This window comes from Ruditapes philippinarum, unplaced genomic scaffold (genome assembly GCF_026571515.1).
Source record: "Ruditapes philippinarum isolate M1 unplaced genomic scaffold, ASM2657151v2 ctg1656_1_1_1_1, whole genome shotgun sequence".
Classification (NCBI taxonomy): domain Eukaryota; kingdom Metazoa; phylum Mollusca; class Bivalvia; order Venerida; family Veneridae; genus Ruditapes; species Ruditapes philippinarum.
In genome coordinates this window covers 256,585-279,803 of record NW_026863252.1, presented here as the reverse complement: position 1 = coordinate 279,803, position 23,219 = coordinate 256,585, and the positions used below count along the sequence as shown (strand labels likewise).

Genomic DNA, 23,219 nt, shown 5'->3' with positions numbered 1-23,219 from the left:
CGTTTTTATTTAATTTACATTGATTCCATAGGTAATATAAAAAATATCAAATTATATATGATTATGAATATGGTTCAATTTGTTTCTATGAGAATATTGTATCAATACAATATAATTGATCATTAGACATTACAACTGATAACAGAGGCGCTGCCTGGTTTTTTAAGCCAAAACAAAAATGTCTCTTGTGAAGATATGCAAAGTCTCCGGGAAATCCAAAAGTTCTTAAAATACAAATACATACCAAAATGTAGCATTTATCAGATTGAATAATGATGCTCCGCCCGTTATGCTAAATTTTGTCGCTTTTTATCCGAAATTTAAAATTGTCCGAAATCGGCGCCAGAAAAATAAACTTCCTTGTTTCGCTTTTAACACAATTTACAACATAGATAATTCATATGTTTTTACGGTGAAATATGTATTTCCCTGATAAATGTCTTCAATTTAAATGTCATTTTCATAGCAATACAATAAACAGTGAAACTTACCAACTTCTGAAACTTCCTGGTGAGTAGCGCCCTCTATTTTTAGCGGGTTTAAGGGAGATAATTTGAAAGGATTTTATAACGATTCGCCCCATTTAATATTCGTAACATAATGATTCGCTCAATATTATTATCGATTTGCCGCACATTCGAACAAGCAAATAAAATAAAATACTATCAGCTTTCTTTGACTTATTTTTTATTTACAATTTTTTTATTTATTTTGGTTTGATTATCCCCAAATATTGGAATTAAAATTATTGTATAATATATAGTAAATGTAAAAGGTAGTCTTTCACTGAAAGAATCACATTTTCCTTTTTTTACAGTTTGACGTTTATTGGAAAATGCGAATTAAAGCGGATTTGACAAATGTAAAAAATAGCTTCATATCTGCGGTTTACGTCAAAATATTTGGACTAATGAAAAAGATTACTTTTGTGTGAAGTGCAATTGCTACCTATTTCGTTAAAAATGTACTCAAAAAACTTTTTGGTGAACCATAGGAAAGCTTGTAGTCTATGAACCATGTGTGCATCTTAAGGCTTTCCTACTGTCTCATGGGCACTTATATATTTACATTCTACAAATGGTAATGCTGCATTTTAGAAGGCCTTTTTCCATATTATACTCAAACTTCATATTGACCAGTTATCTTGTGAAAAACAGGGATTATATCAGTTCTTTCTTCTTTTTTTATTGAGTTATCGGAAAGAGCCTGTCTATTCATTCATGTTATATATTATATTATTACATCAATGCAGGCACAAATTACAAATTACACAAGTTCCAATGATCTTTTTGTAGCCCAGTCTCATTTTAACCAATATTAGTCCTATTTCAACGTCCCACCAGAAAAATATAACTTATTATAATTATGCACTCAGGAACTAAAGCAGCATCTAAACATAATTTTAAGTTATATTATGTGTACAAGGTAAGCCCCCATTTGTATCGTGACATAAAATAATTTCTTCCGAGTATTGTAACACCAAATGAGCAGTCAACAAGTTGTGTGTGGCTAAAAATGTCTCAAAATAGTTTTACAACATCTATTTATCTATGAGTTTAGTTTATAAGGGCCTTTCTGAGTATTTTCCAGTACCAACAAATAGTTTTTCATGGACAGGTACTATACTAATACTAATTTCAGGCATCTAAGGGGCTTACAAGTGGTACCCACCAAGACAACAACCCAATCAGCTATATTTATGCATGCTTAATTGTTGAAAAAAGTCCTTCCAAAAGTTAAAATAATAATGTTTAAATTTGATTTCTGGAATTTGTTAACAATTAGTACAGGTGCATTTAAACAAAGTGATATGGTTTTGACTCTACATAGTTCATAGTGAGAGGCATATGCCTCGCCCACTTGGTCTATGCTCTTAAAATGATGATAATTATATCAAATGATAAGAACTTTTTCTGAGAAAATTGACATACAAAGCTTTATTTTCAGAATCAGTAAAGTAATCTTGATTAAAATGCATGAAAAGTGCATGTGATTAGAATGCATGAACAAAATTGGACAAGAGGGGCAATGCTGTCCTTATTTTGCTCATATATGAAACATTGTTAAATAGTTTCGAGTTTTTGAAGGTCTGTAACATAAAGATTCAAAAGTAGGTCACTCAGTAGCTAATTCCATGTCAAGAAGCATCATGTTGGTTTGTTTGTTTGATTGGGTTTTACGTCACACCAACACAGTATAGGTCATAAGGCAACTTTCCAGCTTTACTGGTAGAGGAAGACCTCAGATGCCCTTCCGTGCATTATTTCAGGCACAAACGGGCACCTGAGTAGAACCACTGATGTTCCATAAGCTGTCTGGATAGCTTCCTCCTATGAAAAAATCCAAAGTCCCTGTCGGGATTCGAACCCACAGCGGTGAAGGGCAAGAAGCATCATGTAAATGTGAATCTAACTTTTATCAGTTTATGCTTAATGTCAATGCCAAGGTGAATATGGAAGCAGGGTCTTTCTATTTGAAAAACCCTAATCAATGGGCAATTATACTCTTAACATTTAACATCACTATCATAGTATTATCACACATGCTTTTTGTCAACATACCACTCAGTTCTACAGTCAAATAGAATCATGGTCTTTCTATTTGAAAGGCCCTGATCAATGGATGATAAAAGTCATAATATTTGACATCAGAATTCAGTTTCATAAAACAATAGTACAACAAATTGATAATACATTTTAAGTATGGTAAAGACAATTTTGTCTGCATTAATTTCCCAGGGAATTTTTGGTTGTCTAACAGCTATTATAAATTAACAGTCTGAATTAGAAAAGCTCATGTGTAAGCCATTTATATTCTATGTTAAAATTTGGAGTTCACTTCTTCAAAAGTTAAGTTTCATAAGATTTCTCGACAAATAAATTCCTTTAATGAAAAACAAAACAAAACAAAAGAAAACAGAAGTTATCATTAAAATATATTTAATCATATATAAAAACATAAGAAAACATTGCACATTATTCCACTAATTCAAGATAGATAATTTACCTTTATTGTCAATATCTCTCTGGTGCTCACTTTGCAAATAAATCATACCTATATGTTTCTATGACAACCAGAGGCTTTATCATTTGAATTTAGAATAGTTACATAGGCTTTTTGTTGTTTTATGGTTAAAATTTATACAATTTATAAGCAAACAGAAAATTTGGATAGAAAAATCTAAATAAACATGATAATTATTACACTTTTTTTAGAACAATCCTAAAATTCAGTATAATTGTTCCCAAATTTCTAGATCATATTAGGATATAAATACATTTTCTAACATCAGAAATCCCTGTGAATAAGAATTTTATATCTTTTATAATACAGCGGTGGTATAATTTTTACAGTCTCTAACATTCTGATAACATTCTCCAGCTACACTAACTAAGATATTCTAAACTTGCTTTGGCCTTTTCCATCTCATGAAGGAATGAGTAGAACTGTGGTAAAGTCAATTCTGAAAATACAATATTATGATTTTTAAAAGTTAACATGCAAAACATTCATTAAATCTCAATAGAATATAAAGTATAAAAACATGTTCATGATTTTTTTGGTTAGGTTTTATATTGTACCAACACTGTATAGGTAATATGGCAACTTTCAAGATTTTCTGGTGGAAGAAGACCTAAGTTGCCCCTCTGTGCATTATTTCAGGTACAAACAGCAGTTAAATTGAATCACCGACATAGCTTTCTCACATGAAAGAATCTGAAGTCCCTGACAGGATTCAACATGTTCTCAACTAAATAATTCCACATCTCATAAAAGAACATGTTCTCATGTCAAAATCTGAATACATTTTGTATGTATCTTTCAACAAAAATTGTCATATGACAATTATTTTCTTCCTTAAATGAGCAACATAAATCTCAGGTTCCGCTCTTTGGAATTATCATGATGAAATATCAACATCAATATGAAATATCATGTTTTATTACATGTTTTGCAGTAGATTACTGAATTATAACGGTTAATTATATTCTGATAATTTCACAGTAATGATTACCAAATATAATTTCACAGTAGCCGAACTATATTTGGCCTAAAAATAAGATATTTATCATTAATGAATGTTTTTTTCAGCGGAATGTGTCATCATAATAACAAATGTACGTGATAACTGTAGTTCGTAAATATTTACGAACGTTGTGTTGAAAAACTCTAAAATCTAAAAATAATCATGGAATTATATTTTGCTTCAACATTGTGAACGTCATTATTTGATGACGTCATGAAGATAAGGGCATGAGTTACGCGGCAAAAATCAGTAAAATGGTGTAAAAATCGTTAAAAATCATGAAATAAACAGAAAATTTGTTTGTTTACATGTAAGATCAAATAATATTTCACTCGTGAACCCCAGCTACTATATTTTCACTCGTGGGCTACGCCACTGTGGAAAATATTGCATCTGGTGTTCACTCGGTGAAATATTTTTCGATCTTACACTGAAACAAACAAATATCCTCTATATATTGCCAATATAGAATTTTAGATGGAATAAGTAGTTGTTTGCTTCCCCTCTAAAATAGGGTATCAAAGCATGTGATATGCTCTTACAGCATATTAGCTCACTTGTCACAGCTTCAGAATAATTTTTCAAGGGTCCTGGCCAAGCTGCACCAAATGACAATAAAGACATAATTCCAAAATTCCCTGTAGAACTACAGACCTTTTAATATCTAACTGAATATAATAGCTTGTTGTGATTAACAAAACACATACAATACATTTGTTAAATCTACATAAATAAACTATCATATCTTACCCATATATGAATTAGTGACCCCATTTCCTGTATTAATGACCAGTTTTAACTGTAGGAATGTATTACCAACTTTATCAAGCTCACTACTGGCAGCCGTCACTGTTCAAACAAAAACAAGAAAAACAGTAAAGTTTAATACATGTATATGTATAGTGTTATAAATTTAATCAACCATGTAATGAAAATACAACACCTGCACTGGAATCTCCACGCTTTACTTGCTGAATTTCTTACATAGACTTGTCCAGCCTTCATATTTGGAAACGTCCATTACAAATTTAAGGGATATCAAAATGAAAATACCATGTTAGTCAGCCTACAGTACATTGCCTGGACAGACTGTAATACTATGGATGTACAGGCTGGCCTGGCTCTATACTGGTTGGCAAAGGCTTATCACATGAGGTTCAAGCAGGTTAAGTGTAAAAACATGATAATCATTTCCATTTAATATTCATTCAAATTTAATACTCATATACATTACATTTAATTTACATTGCATATTCATTAACATTACATATTCATGAACATTATATATTAATTACCATTATATATTCATGAATATTTTTTATTCATCACCATTATATATTCATTTACATTGCATATTCATATTCATGAACATTATATATTCATTTACATTACATATTCATGAACATTATATATTCATTTTCATATTCATTAATGTTATATATTCATTAACATTATATATTCATTTACATTACATATTCATGAACATTATATTTTCATAAACATTATACATGTATATTCATTTACATATTCAGCAACAATATATATTTATTAACATTAAATATTCATTTACAATACATATTTATTTACTTTACATATTTCATATAATTTTTTCTTAAGATTACCCCCAAATTTCCACTCCATATCAACTAGCTGATTCACCATAAGTGTCTGTCCCAGAGCACTTCTTGATAAGCCCACAAGGTTTGCCTTCCACTGCTCAGCAAAATATTCCCCCTTGGTCTCTGATAAACCTGTAAAAATAGCAATAAAATACAAGAATATCATACAATAAATAAAGATATTACTTAGTAACCTCAACAAAATTGGTGTAAAATATCATGCTAAAATTGATTTTCAAAGAAACAAATTGTAGTAGCTCATTTAAGGTAGTCTTACTGCAATGCTTTCCCGCCAAAAAATTCTAATATGGGCCAATATGGGTAATTTCCAGAATGTTAATTTTCAAAATCTTCAGTATTAAATAATTTATAGCCATTTATAGTCGAAATTCAGTACATAGTGATAAAGGAGGAGTGATTGTAAATAATCTAATACCCAAGATTTTTTCAAAAAATAATGTTCTGGAATTAACTGATTTGCTATAATATTGGCTGATTTTAGATTTTTTTGGGGATTGGAAAGCATTACAGTAAGACTAACAGGCTTTCAAATGCCTTAATGTTCTCCTGAGGCCATGTCAACTGTAACATGTCCAATTTTAAAGTGTATGAAAACCAATCTATCCCTGAATTGCAATAAGAAAGTAGATGACTTGACAGATAAGCAATTTTTAACATTTTTATACAATGTATATCTATTTTTAAATTTCCTAATTTTTTACTAACAACACGATTGACAAGAAATACTCAAAGAAGAATTCTTACCTAAATTAACTAAATCTTCTTTAACTTGTGATGGGCTTAAACTTTTCTTTAATGCACCTGAAAAAGTAAAGGATATGGATAAATCTTTCTATATTATACATCAAAAATTTTATTTTGAAATAGTATGCATAAGATTCCAATGCTTTTAAGAAGGGATGAATCTTTTTAAGTGGTTTTTACCTTCTTCTTTAAACCTTTTAACTTTGCTTGAAATTCATAAATGGGACTTTTATGGATTTGGTCCATTTATCAAATTTTAGGGATATCCAACATGAAAAATTACACATAAGTTTCAGTTTTATATGAATTTCTTTACGTTTCCAGTTGTATTGGAAGCTATAAGCTTACTGAAACACTCTTGAAACTGTAACCGGAACTAAACAGTACTAAACAATGTGTGTAATGTTTCTTGCTAATGGAAACAATAGCTTGTCCCTGACAGGGTTTCAACCCACACTGCCAGCGATCCTTAGATTATTAGTCCAATGCGTTTACCACTCCGCCATGCCACCACCCTTTTAGGAAGTCAGCCAATAGTAGATGGCCTGGTCACACTGAAAAGAAATGTGGGCTGTCCTGCCTATGTACAGGTGGCAAAGGCTAACCAATTTCAGTTCAAATGATTAAGGGTTGGCCAAAAATGGGTGAGACAACCTAGAGAATAGAGTCTTTTCTGTCTACACACATGGATGCAATCTCGGCTGGCTCTATACTGGGGACATTGACAAGTCACCAGTGTTAAAAATCAAAAATAGGATTTAACAATTAGGCAATAAGTATCTACAGAGATTAACCATCTAACGCAACAATAAAGTAAATAAAATAACAAGAGCCATGTCAACATGGCCATCCCCCGCCGAATGTGTTTGCTCATTGGAAGAATGTATATGTAGTAGAGCGGAATAATTCTATTTTAAGAGGTCTTTTGGTAATGAAAACTGATGGCTATAGTGATTACAGATTTGAAACCTATGCGAATACTGATGGCTGAAAATAACAAAGGGCAATTACTGAAAAATAATGCAGGGTAGGTTATCATTATTGTGTGCTGCATCCCTCCTCAGTAAAATCTATCCACCTATGAAGTTTCAAGTTGATACCTCAAATACTTTTTGAGAAAAAATTAAAGTATGAAAAAGAACAAAGGGCAATAACTCAAAAATTATAAAAGGTAGAGTTAACATTCTTGTGCAGTGCACACCTCCTGAGTCAGAGATCTATGCACCTATGAAGTCTCATTTTGATATCTCAAAGGCTTTTTGAGTTATGCTCTGGACAAAAATTAATTTTTGAAAAAATAACAAAGGGCAATAACTCAAAAATAATGCAGGGTAGAGTTATCATTCTTAAGCACTGCACCTCTCCCTCAATGAGATCCATCCACCTTTGAAGTTTAAAGTTGATACCTCAAATACTTTTTGAGATAAGCTCTGGACAAAATAGCATGAAAAAAAAAAGGGCAATAACTCAAAAATTGTATAGGGAAGAGTTATCATTCTTGCGCACAACATTCCTCCTAAATAAGATCTATCCACCTATGACATTTCATGTTGATATCTCAAACACTTTTTGAGTTATGCTCCACTCAGGTGAAAAATTAGGTATGAAAAATAACAAAGGGCAATAACTCAAAAATTATGAAAGGTAGAGTTATCATTCTTGTGCACTGCACACCTCCTGAGTGAGATCTATGCACCTATGAAGTTTCATGTTAATATCTCATAGGCTTTTGGAGTTATGCTCTGGACAAAAATCAATTTTGAAAAATAACAAAGGGCAATAACTCAAAAATCATGCAAGGTAGAGTTATCATTCTTGTGCACTGCACTCCTCCTCAATGAGGTCTATCCACCTATGAAGTTTCAAGTTGATAACTCAAATACTTTTAGAGATATGCTCCAGACAAAAATGTCGGACGGAAGGACGGAAGTTCTCACAGGACAGTAATTATGTGGCTACTCTATTGTTCTCTCTATTGTTCTTTTAGCCACGCAAAAGAAAATAGCCACATAAAAGCATTACGGAATGAATGACATCAAAGAGAACCTATTGTCCCTCTAGCCACATAATTACTCTCCTGTGAGTGCGGACGGACGGACGGAAGGTCGGACGGACGGAGACTATTTCTATATCCTCCGCCGAAATTTTTCGGCGGGGGAAAATAAAGATATACATATATCAATATGTTTTAAAATTAAAACAAAGAAGGAGATAAACTTACTGTTAGGTACTGAAAGAATACTTTTGAAGACATTTTTAAGGGCACCTGCTCCGACATTGTTCTCTGCCGCAAAATCATCCAACTGTGACATCAAACGTGAAGACTGAAATAAATTGCAACATTACAGTCAGTAATTCTTTCTATTATTATCATACTGGCTTGTCAGGGTTATTCTCCCTACTTTTATACTACAGCAGGGGCTTTTTAAGGGCAGCAGTCTGAGACAATACTATGACCCGCTGTATATGTTATACATGAAACAGGGCCCTTCTTACATCCAAGCTATAAATGTTCAGAAAAGTGGCCATAACTCCATTTCCGTACTGTAGAGTTTGTTTAAATTTTGCATACCGGTGTCCTTTAGGGTATATATCTGACCTATGTTGTCACTTTTTCAGTTCCATATAGTGCCTGTGAGGGTGGTCATACCTTAACCCATTACTTCATATACACGCCTTTTAACGCCTTTTTCACCCCCCCCCCTTTTTGTTGTCTCAAATGATGAAAAATGCCTTATTTAAGCCCCAAACACTTGTTTTTGTTTGAGAAATGTTGTTAAAAAAAGTGACCTCTTTTTCGGCGCAGCCCCCCAACCAAAAGCTACATCAGGGGGTTGCCAGAAGGGGGGCGGAGTCCCCCTCATCGCCAAGAAAATTTTGGACTTGTGAGATGCTGTAAATGACCCCAGATTGATCATAAGGTAACGTGTAACCGAGGCTGAAAAGCATTTGACTCTATCTCAATCCATTGTGAAGTTGCAGCACTTTGAAATCAATTTTGATGGAAAAAATCAACGCAAAATAGTGATTTTTGGCAATTTTGAGATGTCCCCTCGTTGCCATGGTAACAGAAAATTTAAGCCTGAGCATGTTGTTGCAAGGGCAATGGTCCAGTGAACATTTGTGCCAAGTTTGATTAGTGTTGAAGCAGTTTTTATAGTATTATAGCAATTTGAACTTGTAACGGGAGACTTTTCAATGAAAACAGCCATTTTTCACAAAATGCTCATGAAGTAATGGGTTAAATCATTTAAATAATGATGATGAACATAATTATAGTAAAACCTCTGCAGTGCAATACCCTTTGGGAGACAGACATTTCAGTTGTTGCTGAAAGCTATTGCTCTAGAGAGGTTAAATTCAGTGATAAAGTTTAGTTTGGGAAGATCTGATTCTGCTGTTATGAAAGGTAATTGCACTACAGAGGGCCTCCCTGTGAAGGTTGCACTGTAGTTTTAAAATCAAAATATAGCAAGTCAATCACACACAGTCAATATAGTAATAAATGAAGACTCAATCAATGCCATTTTTTTTAATTTTCACACTTTTACTATCCTAAACTCTTAAGGAAACAGAGAGCTACCAGTAATTTTCAATTTTATGACATGAAACAGTATCCAAATATGACAAGTACATGTATCTACAGTTATATTCCTGTCATAGGTTGCAACAAATATGTGGTATAGCTTTAAAACAGAATTTTATCTGTACTGAAATGAATGAAATATAATACTTTAAATATATTAAAATAATGTGTAAACAACTATCAAAACAAACAGCCTTACCTTTGTTGGGTCTGTCAAGAATTCAAATACGAACTGGGTTAGCTGCCTGAATTGCTGTAAGAAAAAAAAAACTCATGTCAGATAGAGTTTCTAAAACATTTTGTTAACAATGTTTAATTGTTAATAATGTAAAATTGTAATGCTTTTTTAGACATTATTTAGATAATATCACTATGTTATTGTTTGTCTTATTATGTTGTGATGTTTTTTACCACTGAGGAAATTAGTTTTTAATCATGTGTAACATGTAAATTATTAGTAATTACTAGAATCTTTGAACTTTTCTCAAAATGTTAGTACATTTTTCTCAAGTTTGATTATCTTGAAATATTTGGACTCATCTGGAGCTTCAAATCAAATCAAACTCAATTTCACTAAATATTGATTTTCGTATTCAATTTTAGGTTTACATCTTACACATCTTTTTAAAAAAATTCCATTTTAAATGCCCCTGCTGTATTTAAGAGCGCCTGTTGTATTTAAGTATCCCTGCTGTATAATGGGTGCCTGCTGTATTTAAGTGCCCATGCTGCATTTAAGTACCCCTGCTGCATTTAAGGGCCCCTGCTGTACTTAAGTGGCCCTTTTGTATTTAAGTGTGCCTGCTGTATTCAAGTGCCCTTGCTGTATTTAAATGCCCCTGCAGTACTTAAGTTCACCTGCTGTATTTAAGTATCCCTGCTGTATTTAAGGGTGCCTGCTGTATTTAAGTGCATCTGCTGTATTTAAGTGCCCTTGCTGTGTTTAAATGCCTCTGCAGTACTTAAGTTCACCTGCTGTATTTAAGTGCCCCTGCTGTTTTTAAGTACCCCTGCTGTATTTAAGGGTGCCTGCTGTATTTAATTGCCCCTGCTGTTTTTAAGTGCTTCTGCTGTATTGTCTGCTGTATATCTGTTGCTATATCAAGTGCCCCTGCTGTATTTAAGTGTGTCTGCTGTATTTAAGTGCACCTGCTGTATTTAAGGGTGTCCTGCTGTATTTAAGTGCCCCTGCTGTATAAAAGTGACCCTGTTCTATATAAGTGCCCCTGCTGTATTTCAGTGTGCCTATTGTTTTAAGAGCACCTGCTTTATTTAAGTATCTCTGCTGTTTTTAAGTGCCCCTGCTGTATATAAGTGCCCCTGCTGTATATAAGTGCCCCTGCTGTATTAAAGTGCCCCTGCTGTATATAAGTGCCCCTGCTGTATTTAAGTGCCCCTGCTGTATTTAAGTGTGTCTACTGTATTTAAGAGCGCCTGCTGTATTTAAGTGCCCATGCTGCATTTAAGTACCCCTGCTGCATTTAAGGGCCCCTGCTGTATTTAAGTGGCCCTTTTGTATTTAAGTGTGCCTGCTGTATTCAAGTGCCCTTGCTGTATTTAAGTGCCCCTGCTGTATATAAGTGCCCCTGCTGTATTTAAGTGTGCCTGCTGTATTTAAGGTTGCCTGCTGTATTTAAGTGTGCCTGCTATTTACAAATGCGTGTGCTGTATTTAATTGTCCCTGGTGTATTTAGGTGCCCCTGCTGTATTTAATTTAATTTCTACTTAGCATTCAAAACTCTACAATGTGTAGTCATATACATGTATAATTTAACTAATTAATTCCATCATCCTTTTTAATGACCAACTTAAAAAAATTCTTGCTTTATTGGTGTTGAAAACAAAATGGATCTTAACCCCTTGATGACTATACCCTGAAAAATATTTTCCTCTTCTTAATTTGAATTTATCTATAAAGGATAATATAATAGATAATCATGTTGAAAGTACTTAGTATCAGACAAAAAACAAACCATGAAAGCATTGTATTCTATATGGATATCGTTGGGAATTGTGATATACATGATCCGATATGACATATATAAATTTATATTTATATAGCAGATAATAAACTGTTTTAAAAAAAATATTATTATTCATATAAATGTTCATACTAAATCACTTTTAATCTTAGCAACATTTTTTTCAAGCAATTTTCAAATGATACATTTGTATTGTTGTTTTTTTAATATTTGAAACACTTGTGGAAACGAATTACGGACAGGGCGGACCGTGAGACAGGGCGGACCGTACCAGGGCGGACCGTGACTCGAGACTAGGCGGACCGTATTTTTGGACAGGGCGGACCGTCACTCGAGACGAGGCGGACTGTGATTTAAAAAGTATTTATATGTTGACTAATGTAATTATTGATGTTTTTGTTCTTCGTATTGATATTTCAATTCAAATATTCAATTAAAAATATAAAATACAGTTAGTTTTAAAAGTTCTTTGATGTGTCTTATTGTTTAATAAATTCTATTTCAGTGTTCATTTTAATTCATATGTCTGTGCTTATTATGTAAATTTTAATAAGATAGTTTTGTTTTTCAAATATGTCACTTCATTTTTTTGTTATTGTGTTGAATTGCAAATAATTTTAATGTGATGTTATTCGTTATCATTGTTATTTCGTGTATTGCACAACAAAATATGTTTTTTTTATGTGTCTAATTGTTTAATAAAGTTTATCAATTTGAGCAGCGTTAGCGCCTTATACAAACAATAACATATATCCCGATAATTGGTCAATTATCACTTGCGTAAGTCGACGCAGTTACAAATAATTTCTTGAGAACTTTTTTTTAAACTACTCTAATATACTGAAACAAAAAAAAAACTTTCTCCAAGTTTGAATGTAGATATGTTAGTACAGTTTTTCAATCCTTTTGAAACTCGATTTTTACGTTGAATAAACATTTCGGGCTTTTATACGGGGATTAGCTGACCGATTTTGCAAACAAAACGAGTTTTACGAGCTACTACATATATACAAGTGTGTACATCTATGTGGTACCCTTGACAACTGGCCATGATACTTTGCGAAAGTTTCCTTTTTTGGTTCAGTATATATATGTTTCATATGTTACATAGAAAGGTTTAGATTGAAATATTATAAAGAATACCAAAATCATCCACAATTAAATACTTACGTCTCGAGTGACATCGTCCATTCAGCAAATTAATATTCAATTACACATGAACTTTTAAAATTTATTTTATATTTTTACTTTTATATATGCATTGAAATATTAAAACGAAGAACAAAAACATCAATAATTTAATACTTTTATTACATTAGTCCACATATAAATACTTTTTTAAATTACGGTCCGCCTCGTCTCGAGTGACTGTCCGCCCTGTCCCAATATATGGTCCGCCTAGTCTCACGGTCCGCCCTGTCCTGCAGGCGTGGAAACTAAGTCCATTACAAACCAACCCACTTTATGAGACATGCCACAATTTCCACAAGACAAAATTCAAAGGGTAGATACTTTTGAAGCACAGAATTGAATTTCTGAAAATAATTAAAAGCCTATTAACATGATTAAAACACACTAAATACAGTGAAACCTGTTTATAAAAGCTGGATATCTAAACCTCAATTTAAGGTGTTTTTTATAAGTATAAGGGACGGCATTTAGCACAGGTTTGACTGTAAAGTTTTGGATCTAAACCAGTAAAAGATGGTATATATTAATATATTACCTCATCCTGAAACTTATTCAGGGTCTGAATGTCACTGAACATGGAATCGGGAGGCGTTTCCTTACTGAAATGAAACGTTTGTCCTGACATCTTGAGATATAATGAATATAATGTTAATATATATAAATGCAAATAAAGTTCCTTATTTATCTACATTAATATTCGGGGAATAAAGACTTGTCCATCCATAAATTTTGTCAAAAAATGCGTTTAGGTTAGATTTGTTTTCCTCAGTCTTCAGTCCATCAAGTGACTTTTTAATGTTCACGATGCAAAATTATTATGAGCACCGTTTAAATGTAAACAGGAAGTGTTTTTACCTTTTTCGTGACTGACAATAAGTGATAAATTTACATGTTTAAAAGTGCTTACAAAGATTTAACTGCTTATTTGCCATGTTAATGGTTTAAAATGGGGCCCGTGAAAGAATCAGATTTGCTGAAAACCGTGAAAGATAATAACAGAACTAAATTTTTGGTGAGTCATTTAATTTCGTGAGCTGTCAAATTAATTATGCTTTTTTACAGGTGGGGCCTGGCCCGTCATGTTTTATTTTCGTATATGTTTTTACATTTAAAAGTAATAGATATCATTCATAAAACTTTTTTCATCGTTAGTTTTGCTTCTTATTCATTGTAAACTGTACTGAACACATCAAAACTTTACAGGTGTGGACTACAGGTAAAAACTTGAAGTTTTGAATTTTAAGCTTAGCTGAAAAGACTTCATGAAACAGTTTTAATAGTATTGCTACTGGAGACAAATATCGGTGATATATCGAAACATCGACTTTGGCAGTAGATGTACAATGAAAAACATATAAATATGTGTTAATATGAAATTAGGTAAAGCCTATGAACGGGGCAGTTGTTAAAAAAGTTTCTTTCATTTTTCTGTTCTAAAGGTGTCATTCATCATTTCATGCACCACTTCCGTTTTCACTTGGAACACTCGACGATTATTATGAATCAATAAGTTGAGATTTGTTCCGTTATCGGAATACCCCACCTATTATCATTGAGTTACATTGTAAATGGCGGCAGCCAACTAGAACTGACACTGAAAATTTCATTGATAGGTATAGAATTCTATATATTTTTTAATTGTTTTTTTTTTTCATTTTCTTTTAAATAAACACATGAAGTTTAAAGCCGGGTAAGTCAAAGGCCAGGCCCGCTTTGCGGGCCCGGGTTTTTACTTCCCTGTATTAATTGGGATCATGGTGTTATGCATGCTGGTATTAGACATTACAAATATGTACTTCAAACTTGCAGAAAGTTTGTTTTTTCTGTTATTTTTGTCGTTCAAGTTAGCCAAGAAAACTGGAAAAAGCATTTTCTCTTATTAGGCAAATAGAGAGGTATATTCAGTAACAGAAATAAATAAATTTTAACTTGTATTGCTATGATATATCAATATGGCAATATTCAATGACAGCCCTAATTGCTAGACCTATTTGTACAATGTTGAAAATCATAAAAGTGGCAATTTAAGTTATGGAAGCCAGAACCAGTTTGAGCTTGGACCCAAGTAGCCTAATCAATACAGCATGAAAGGTTTGACCCATTTTACAGACTATTTTTCATACTATCGAACTGTTGGAAAAAGACATCACCAGCCCAAAATTATATCTATGTCTCTTTGAAGGTAAAGCATAATTTAGTTACCTACATAACGTAATATATCTAAACAATGAACAAAAAATAGTTTTTCCCTACATCAAGTACATGTATGAAATGCACAATTGTTCTTTATAAATAGCTGTTCCACATGCTGACTGTCAAAGCCCTTTATATTTATTGTCAAGGTATCAGTTTACATTAGAATAAAAGTAAAAGAGAAATCTTATTTAACTTTTAAGAAATCTGTTACAGGTTTAATTTTAAGCATAATTTGACTGTTTCAGAAATATCTATCTCCTGAGAAAGGTCGTAATTCATCAAAGAAGCTAGGCATTGTAGAAGATCAATCAACACCTGGAGGAAGAATACGCCTCAAACTAGCTCATGTAAACATAGACTGTCACGAGGAGAGTACTGGCTATACACCTCTAATTATAGCTGTTCTTAATGGTATGCTTTTACCTTACCATTCTCAATATCTTAAAAGGGGGCATCCATGGTCAAGTGGTTAAAGTCTTTGACTTCAAATCACTTGCTTCTCACAAATGTGGGTAAGAATCCCACAAGGGACTTTGGAATCTTTCATTGTGAGGAAGCTATCAAACTAGCTTATAGAACATTGATGGTTCAATTCAGGTGTCTGTTCGTGCCTGAAATAATGCATGGTAGGGCATCTGAGGTCTTCCTCCACCAGTAAAGCTGAAAAGTTTTGTTGGTTAGATGTAAAACCCAATCAAAGAAAATAATATCTTATAGATGTAATGTGCTCAGATTGATTATTTGAAATTCCTTTTTACTTATCGAGCATTGATATAATGATGTAAGTCTCGGTAAAGAAGCCTTGGATTTTAGCCCTTATAATTATGTTCATATTAAAGACATTGTTAGTAGTGATTTGTCCAAAATGTATATCTGATTATAAAAAGTTAGATCTTTATTTAATATTAGTGTGAAACTTGTGACAATACTTCTCAGTATTATATTGCAAACATAGAATCGGGACATGTTATAAATTTTCAAAGAAAGATATTTGACAGACTAATTTAGGTGCATAATGTCATTACTTTTCTAAAAATCCATGCCTTATCTTGAAAATGAATTGCTTCTGACGCAGATTGTGGCTTAATATTTGTTTGCTTTTTTTTGCATGCTATCAAAAAGTATCCCTAGAGAAAAAAGTCAGTTGTTTAGAAAATAAAATAAAAGTACTACATGAATGGATTAGAATATGACTCAGTGAATGAAAGCTTTCACATTAAATCCGAGTTTATAGTTTCCTTAATATAAGTTGCTCTATTAATCACACTGGAATTTCTGTCAGTGATTGTATTTGTTTTCTTGAATAAGGAAGTTTTCAATAGTTAAAGATTTTCTTTTAGTCACTTTGAACATGTCATTTAATGAAGTGTTATCAGATTATAGTGGGAATAAATTAAACTTTTACCTGCTGAATTGATTGAATTGACCTGCTGAATTTTTTACATAGACCTGCTGAATTTATGAGACTGACCTGCTGAATTTATTAGATTGATATGCTGAATTAATTGAAATTAATTAAAATGACCTGCTGTTGTATTACTAAAAGAATTACCTGCTGAATTTATTAAATTGACCTGCTGAATTTATTCAATTTACCAGCTGAATTTACTATATGTAGATTGACCTGCTGACTTAATTAGATTGACCTGCTGAATTTATTAAATTGACCTGCAGAATTATTAAATTTACCTGCTGAATTTATTGAATTGACCTGCTGAATTTAGTCAATTTATCAGCTGAATTTAGTCAATTTACCAGCTGAATTTAGTCAATTTACCAGCTGAATTTAGTCAATTTACCAGCTGAATTTAGTCAATTTACCAGCTGAATTTAGTCAATTTACCCGCTGAATTTAGTCAATTTACCAGCTGAATTTAGTCAATTTACTACATGAAGATTTACCTGCTATATTAATTAGATTGACATGCTGAATTAATTAAAATTGATCAAAATGACCTGCTGAATTTATGAGGTTGACCTGAATTTATTAAATTGATCTGCTGAATTAATTAAAATAACCTGCTGAATTATTATATTTACCTGCTAAATTTATAAAATTGACTTGCTGAATTAATTTAAATTGCTTCAAATGACCTGCTGAATTATTAGATTTACCTGCTGACTTTATTAAATTGACCTGCTGAATTTATTGAATTAAATACCAGCTTAATTTTCTACATGTAGAGATTGACATGTTGAATTTATTAGATTGAGCTGCTGAATTTATTAAAATTAATGAAAAGGACATGCTGAATTTATGAGATTTACCTGCTGAATTTATTACACTGACCCGCTGAATTCATTAAATTGACCAGCTGAATTTATTTGATTGTCCTACTGAAATTAATTAGACTGACCTGCTGAATTCATTAAAATGACCTTTCCAGCATATATTTTTGAAGTGTCCATTATATCAAGGTGAAAATCTAAAGTTGGTCAGTCAACAGTATAAAGTCTTGTTACACTGCATATACAGGCTGGCCTGGCTATATACTGGTGACAAAGGGTAATTACTGTTAATTTAAACAGGTTAACGGTTAAAAGAGTCAGCAATTTTTTGTTGTGGGGGAATTTCAGTTGTGTTTGAAAGGTCATCTGGGGTCACCAGAATAACTAGAGTTTCCATATTTTCCTACTTTCTCCACACCCTCCACAAGGAAGCAAACAGAACTAGAAGAAATTCTTTTCTCACTTTCAATGAATCCCACAGAAGTCATTTTATAGGCCTAGCACTTTGTTTATTATGGGATTTAATCAGTTTGAATATGTTTGCCCTTCTGTCAAATGTTTTGGTTTATATTTATTCTTTTTATCTTTTTGATAATTTGAATTTCCTTTTTTTTTACTAATTGCCAATTAAGGTATTTTGTGAAACAGTTTCTCTATTTCAAGTGTATCCTAGAGAATAGGCCTGGTTATCTTATTAGATGGTCAGGTTGTTAAATATATATAATCATGCAAAAATTGAATATCTCCAAAGAATTATTACTTTATTGTTGTTTTTAGCTCGACTATTCGAAGAATATGAGAGCTATTGTAGTCGCCCCGGCGTCGGCGTCAGCGTCCGCGTCGGCGTCTGCGTTGGTTAAAGTTTTTTGTAAAGTCAAATATCTCAATTATTGCTTGAGATATTCAATTGAAACTTACAATACTTATTTATAGTAACAAGGTACATCAGATTGACAAGTTGGATAACTCTATCTACAATATTGCCAGAATTATGCCCCTTTTTAACTTAGAAATTTTGGTTAAAGTTTTTTATAAAGACAAATATCTCAATTATTGTTTGAGATATTCAATTGAAACTTAAAATACTTATTAATAGTAATAAGGTACATGTACATCAGATTGACAAGTTGGATAACTCTGCCTACAATATTGACAGAATTATGCCCCTTTTTAACTTAGAAATTTTGGTTAAAGTTTTTGTAAAGACAAATATCTCAATTATTGCTTGAGATATTCAATTGAAACTTACAATACTTATTTATAGGAACAAGGTACATCAGATTGACAAGTTGGATAACTCTGCCTACAATATTGACAGAATTATGCCCCTTTGAAACTTAGAAATTTTGGTTAAAGTTTTTTTGTAAAGTCAAATATCTCAATTATTGCTTGAGATATTCATTTGAAATTTACAATTCTTTTTTATAGTAACAATGTACATCATTTTGCTAAATTGCATATCTCTGTCTGCAATATTTGCAGAATTAATTATTATTTGCCCCTTTGAAACTTAGAGATTTTGGTTAAAGGTCTTCAAAGATATTTACTTGAAACTTTACACATGTACTTAGGGTTATAATTTGAGGGTCATAATTGTATGTCACTGACCAAGTTCCATAACTCTATCTTGCATTAAGGCTGATTCATATCCCCTTTTCTACTTAGTCTTAATGTTTACATGCAAGTTTTACATATCTCAATAACTATTAAAGATACTTATTTAAAACTTCACATATGCATTTAGGGTCAGAATTGTAGGTCACTGACAAAGATCCATAATTCTATCTTGCATTTAGGCTGATTTTTCTTCCTTTTTTCAACTTAAAAAATTCATGGTAAAGTTTTGCTTGTAAGCTGTTATCTCCATAACTACTGAAGGGTTTGTGCCTTTTTTGGGACAATTTTATGCATTCGTAATAATAAAGCAGTGATTTACTTGATAAAACATCTTAATAACAAGCCTTTGTACCTTTTCTGTCAATTTTATGTATTCATAGGTAATTAGTATCATTATACTCAATAAAGCACCCTTGTGACATTACCTTCCAAATAGTCAAGCCAATACTGTATAATTAGACTCTCTCTAAGACCTATAACATGAATTTATAAAAAAAAATTAGCCCTTTTGTGAACTTAAAAAATTTAACATTATCAAGGCTCTTTTACTATCAAGCAATTAGAATAGTCTAGCGTGCTGTCCTACCGACAGCTCTTGTTAGCTCACCTGTCACAAAGTGACAGGGTGAGCTTTTGTGATCGCTTTTCGTCCGGCGTCCGTCCGTCGTCCGGCGTCCGTCCGTCGTCCGTCGGTAAACTTTTACTTTAAATGACATCTCCTCATAAACCACTCAGCCAATTTCATCCAATCTTCACAGGAATGTTCCTTTGGTGGTCACCTTTAAAAATTGTTCAAAGAATTTAATTCCATGCAGAACTCTGGTTGCCATGGCAACCAAAAGGAAAAACTTTAAATATCTTCTTTTAAAAAACCGAAAGAGCTAGAGCTTAGATATTTGGCATGAAACAACTTCTAGTGAGTGTCTACCAAGATTGTTCAAATAAAAGCCCTGGGGTCAAAATTGGCCCCGCCCCAGGGGGTCATTGATTTTCCCTATATGCATATAGTAAAAACTTAAAAAATCTTCTTTTGAAGAACCCAAAGAGCTAGAGCTAAGATATTTAGCATGAAACATCTTCTAATGAGTGTCTACCAAGTTTGTTCAAATAAAAGCCCTGGGGTCAAAATTGGCCCCGCCCCAGGGGGTCATTGATTTTCCCTATATGCATATAGTAAAAACTTAAAAAATCTCCTTTTAAAGAACTCTAAGAGCTAGAGCTTAGATATTTGGCATGAAACATCTTCTAGTGAGTGTCTACCAAGATTGTTCAAATAAAAGCCCTGGGGTCAAAATTGGCCCCGCCCCAGGGTGTCATTGATTTTCCCTATATGCATATAGTAAAAACTTAAAAAATCTTTTTTTAAAGAACCCAAAGAGCTAGAGCTAAGATATTTAGCATGAAACATCTTCTAATGAGTGTCTACCAAGTTTGTTCAAATAAAAGCCCTGGGGTCAAAATTGGCCTCGCCCCAGGGGGTCATTGATTTTCCCTGTATGCATATAGTAAAAATTTAAAAATCTTCTTTGAAAGAACTCATGGAGCTAGAGCTAAGATATTTAGCATGAAACATATTCTAATGGTTGTCTACCAAGTTTGTTCAAATAAAAGCCCTGGGGTCAAAATTGCCCCGCCCCAGGGGGTCATTGATTTTCCCTATATGTATATAGTAAAAACTTAAAAAATCTTCTTTTAAAGAACCAAAAGAGCTAGAGCTAAGATATTTAGCATGAAACATGTTCTAATGGTTGTCTACCAAGTTTGTTCAAATAAAAGCCCTGGGGTCAAAATTGCCCCGCCCCAGGGGGTCATTGATTTTCCCTATATGTATATAGTAAAAACTTAAAAAATCTTCTTTTAAAGAACCAAAAGAGCTAGAGCTAAGATATTTAGCATGAAACATGTTCTAATGGGTGTCTACCAAGTTTGTTCAAATAAAAGCCCTGGGGTCAAAATTGGCCCCGCCCCAGGGGGTCATTGATTTTCCCTATATGTATATAGTAAAAACTTAAAAAATCTTCTTTTAAAGAACTCAAAGAGCTAGAGCTAAGATATTTAGCATGAAACATGTTCTAATGGGTGTCTACCAAGTTTGTTCAAATAAAAGCCTTGGGGTCAAAATTGGCCCCGCCCCAGGGGGTCATTGATTTTCCCTATATGTATATAGTAAAAACTTAAAAAATCTTCTTTTAAAGAACTCAAAGAGCTAGAGCTAAGATATTTAGCATGAAACATGTTCTAATGGGTGTCTACCAAGTTTGTTCAAATAAAAGCCTTGGGGTCAAAATTGGCCCCGCCCCAGGGGGTCATTGATTTTCCCTATATGTACATGTATATAGTAAAAACTTAAAAAATCTTCTTTTAAAGAACTCAAAGAGCTAGAGCTAAGATATTTAGCATGAAACATGTTCTAATGGGTGTCTACCAAGTTTGTTCAAATAAGAGCCCTGGGGTCAAAATTGGTCCCGCCCCGGGGGTCATTGATTTTCCTTATATATGTGTATATCAAAAACTTAAAAAGTATTCTTTGAAAAAACCTAAATAGCTAGAGTTTAGATATTAAGCATGAAACATGTTCTAGTAAGTGTCTACAAAGTTTGTTCAAATAAAAGCCCTGGGGTCAAAACTGGCCCCGCCCCAGGGGTGTCATTGTTTTTAACTATATGTGTATAGTAAAAACTTTAAAAAATCTTCTTTAAAAAAACACAATGAGCTACAGCTTAGATGTTTAGCATGAAACATCTTCTTATGGGTGTCTACCAAGTTTGTTCAAATAAAAGCCCTTGGTTAAAATTGGCCCTGCCGGGGGTAGGGGAGGGCAGATCATTGTTTTTCATTATAAGTGTGTACATCATGAAACGTCTTCTTATAGTTGTCTTCCAAGTTTGTTCAAATAAAAGCTCTGGGGTTTAAACTGGCCCCGCTCCGGGGGCCTACATACAGGTGAGCGACCTTAAGGCCATCATGGCCCTCTTGTTGTTTTTTAGGAAACAAAGATATTGTAGAAGATTTATTGTTTCATTCTGCCGATGTCAATTGCCAGGATGTTAAAGGGTAAGTAACTGTCATAAAAATCATGCTACATTATCATGCATGTTTTTATCTTAACCTTTAATTAGATTGCTAATTAATGATTATAGCATGCCAGTGTCATTAGTACATGTATTTAACTAGATCGTCTGCACGTCTGTAGTTTTGTCAAGCACCTATACTGTTGGCTCCTTAAGCTGCTGAATTTCTTAAATGGACATGTGTAGCTTCCAATTTTGGAACTGTCCATTATCATTTTTTGGGTATATCAAGATGAAAATTAGAAATGTGTCAGACAACAGTATAAAGCCTGGTCAGACTGCATGGAGAGCTAGTCTGGCTCAATACTGATGGCAAGGGCTTATCACTTTCAGTTTTAGTTCTAACAGGGTTAATTTATTATTCTGATGCTAAAACCCCTTAGAATTAAAATGGACTGTTCCAGTTTTAAATGTGGGTATTTCAGTAGTTTAAATTTAGCAGGAAAAAGGTTTAAGAGGTGTCAACAGATTTAATCATGAATATCATGTTTCTTGCTAGAATAATTAGTAAGATAAGTTGTCATTTAAGGAAGTTGAAATTAAAATGTTTAAGTGTTTATGAAAAATACTTATATGATATATATGATATACATGTATCAGATGATGACATTAAGATGCTTATGCTGTAAAAAATCGTAACAGATGACACTAAAGGAGCTCTACCGAGGTCAAAAAACTTGAGAAGTCAGAAATTTTTACATAGATCATAATTTAGATCAGGTAGTTTAAGTGAAAAACTTAAAAATGAAACATCTGCAAAGAATGATAAAGAAATATACATGTACTTAGTCAGAATTTAATTGAAAAGCGAAATTGCAACTCTGAGCTCAATTTGAGTATATTCTGGTCATTTTATACAATAAAAATTATTATTTTGGAAAAATGTGGTTAGGGAACAATCTGAAAATTTGCACACAAGTAATGGTATAGATCTAC

The 23,219-nt window shown here is 32.8% G+C and overlaps 2 protein-coding genes and 1 long non-coding RNA gene across 4 annotated transcripts in view; 1 reads left to right on the top strand and 2 right to left on the bottom strand.

The window, feature by feature from the left end:
• LOC132721606 (uncharacterized) overlaps positions 1 to 575 on the bottom strand; it is a 30,985-nt gene extending 30,410 nt beyond the window's left edge. The window contains exon 1 of the long non-coding RNA XR_009624486.1: positions 492 to 575. This is a non-coding gene — a long non-coding RNA (uncharacterized LOC132721606). The remainder of the gene's footprint in view (positions 1 to 491) is intronic.
• Positions 576 to 2,922: 2,347 nt separating this feature from the next.
• Positions 2,923 to 13,951, bottom strand: LOC132721605 (COMM domain-containing protein 7-like). The gene is made up of 7 exons (XM_060705926.1): positions 13,706 to 13,951; positions 10,197 to 10,250; positions 8,633 to 8,735; positions 6,412 to 6,468; positions 5,650 to 5,778; positions 4,778 to 4,876; positions 2,923 to 3,463 (listed from the first exon to the last, which is right to left on the bottom strand). Exons 1-7 carry the CDS (start codon positions 13,793 to 13,795, stop codon positions 3,387 to 3,389), a joined length of 609 nt encoding a protein of 202 aa, XP_060561909.1. The 5' UTR covers positions 13,796 to 13,951; the 3' UTR covers positions 2,923 to 3,386.
• A 35-nt stretch (positions 13,952 to 13,986) lies between these two features.
• The window catches only part of LOC132721604 (uncharacterized), a 31,241-nt gene continuing 22,008 nt past the window's right edge, over positions 13,987 to 23,219 (top strand). Inside the window, exons 1-3 of one of the 2 annotated variants that reach the window (XM_060705924.1) lie at positions 13,987 to 14,182; positions 15,612 to 15,777; positions 22,200 to 22,266. In XM_060705924.1, coding sequence (XP_060561907.1) covers positions 14,117 to 14,182; positions 15,612 to 15,777; positions 22,200 to 22,266 — 299 coding nt within the window. In that variant the 5' untranslated portion in view covers positions 13,987 to 14,116. Of the gene's footprint in view, positions 14,183 to 14,258; positions 14,387 to 15,611; positions 15,778 to 22,199; positions 22,267 to 23,219 lie in introns of those variants that run through there. The other variant, XM_060705925.1, reaches the window with a different exon arrangement.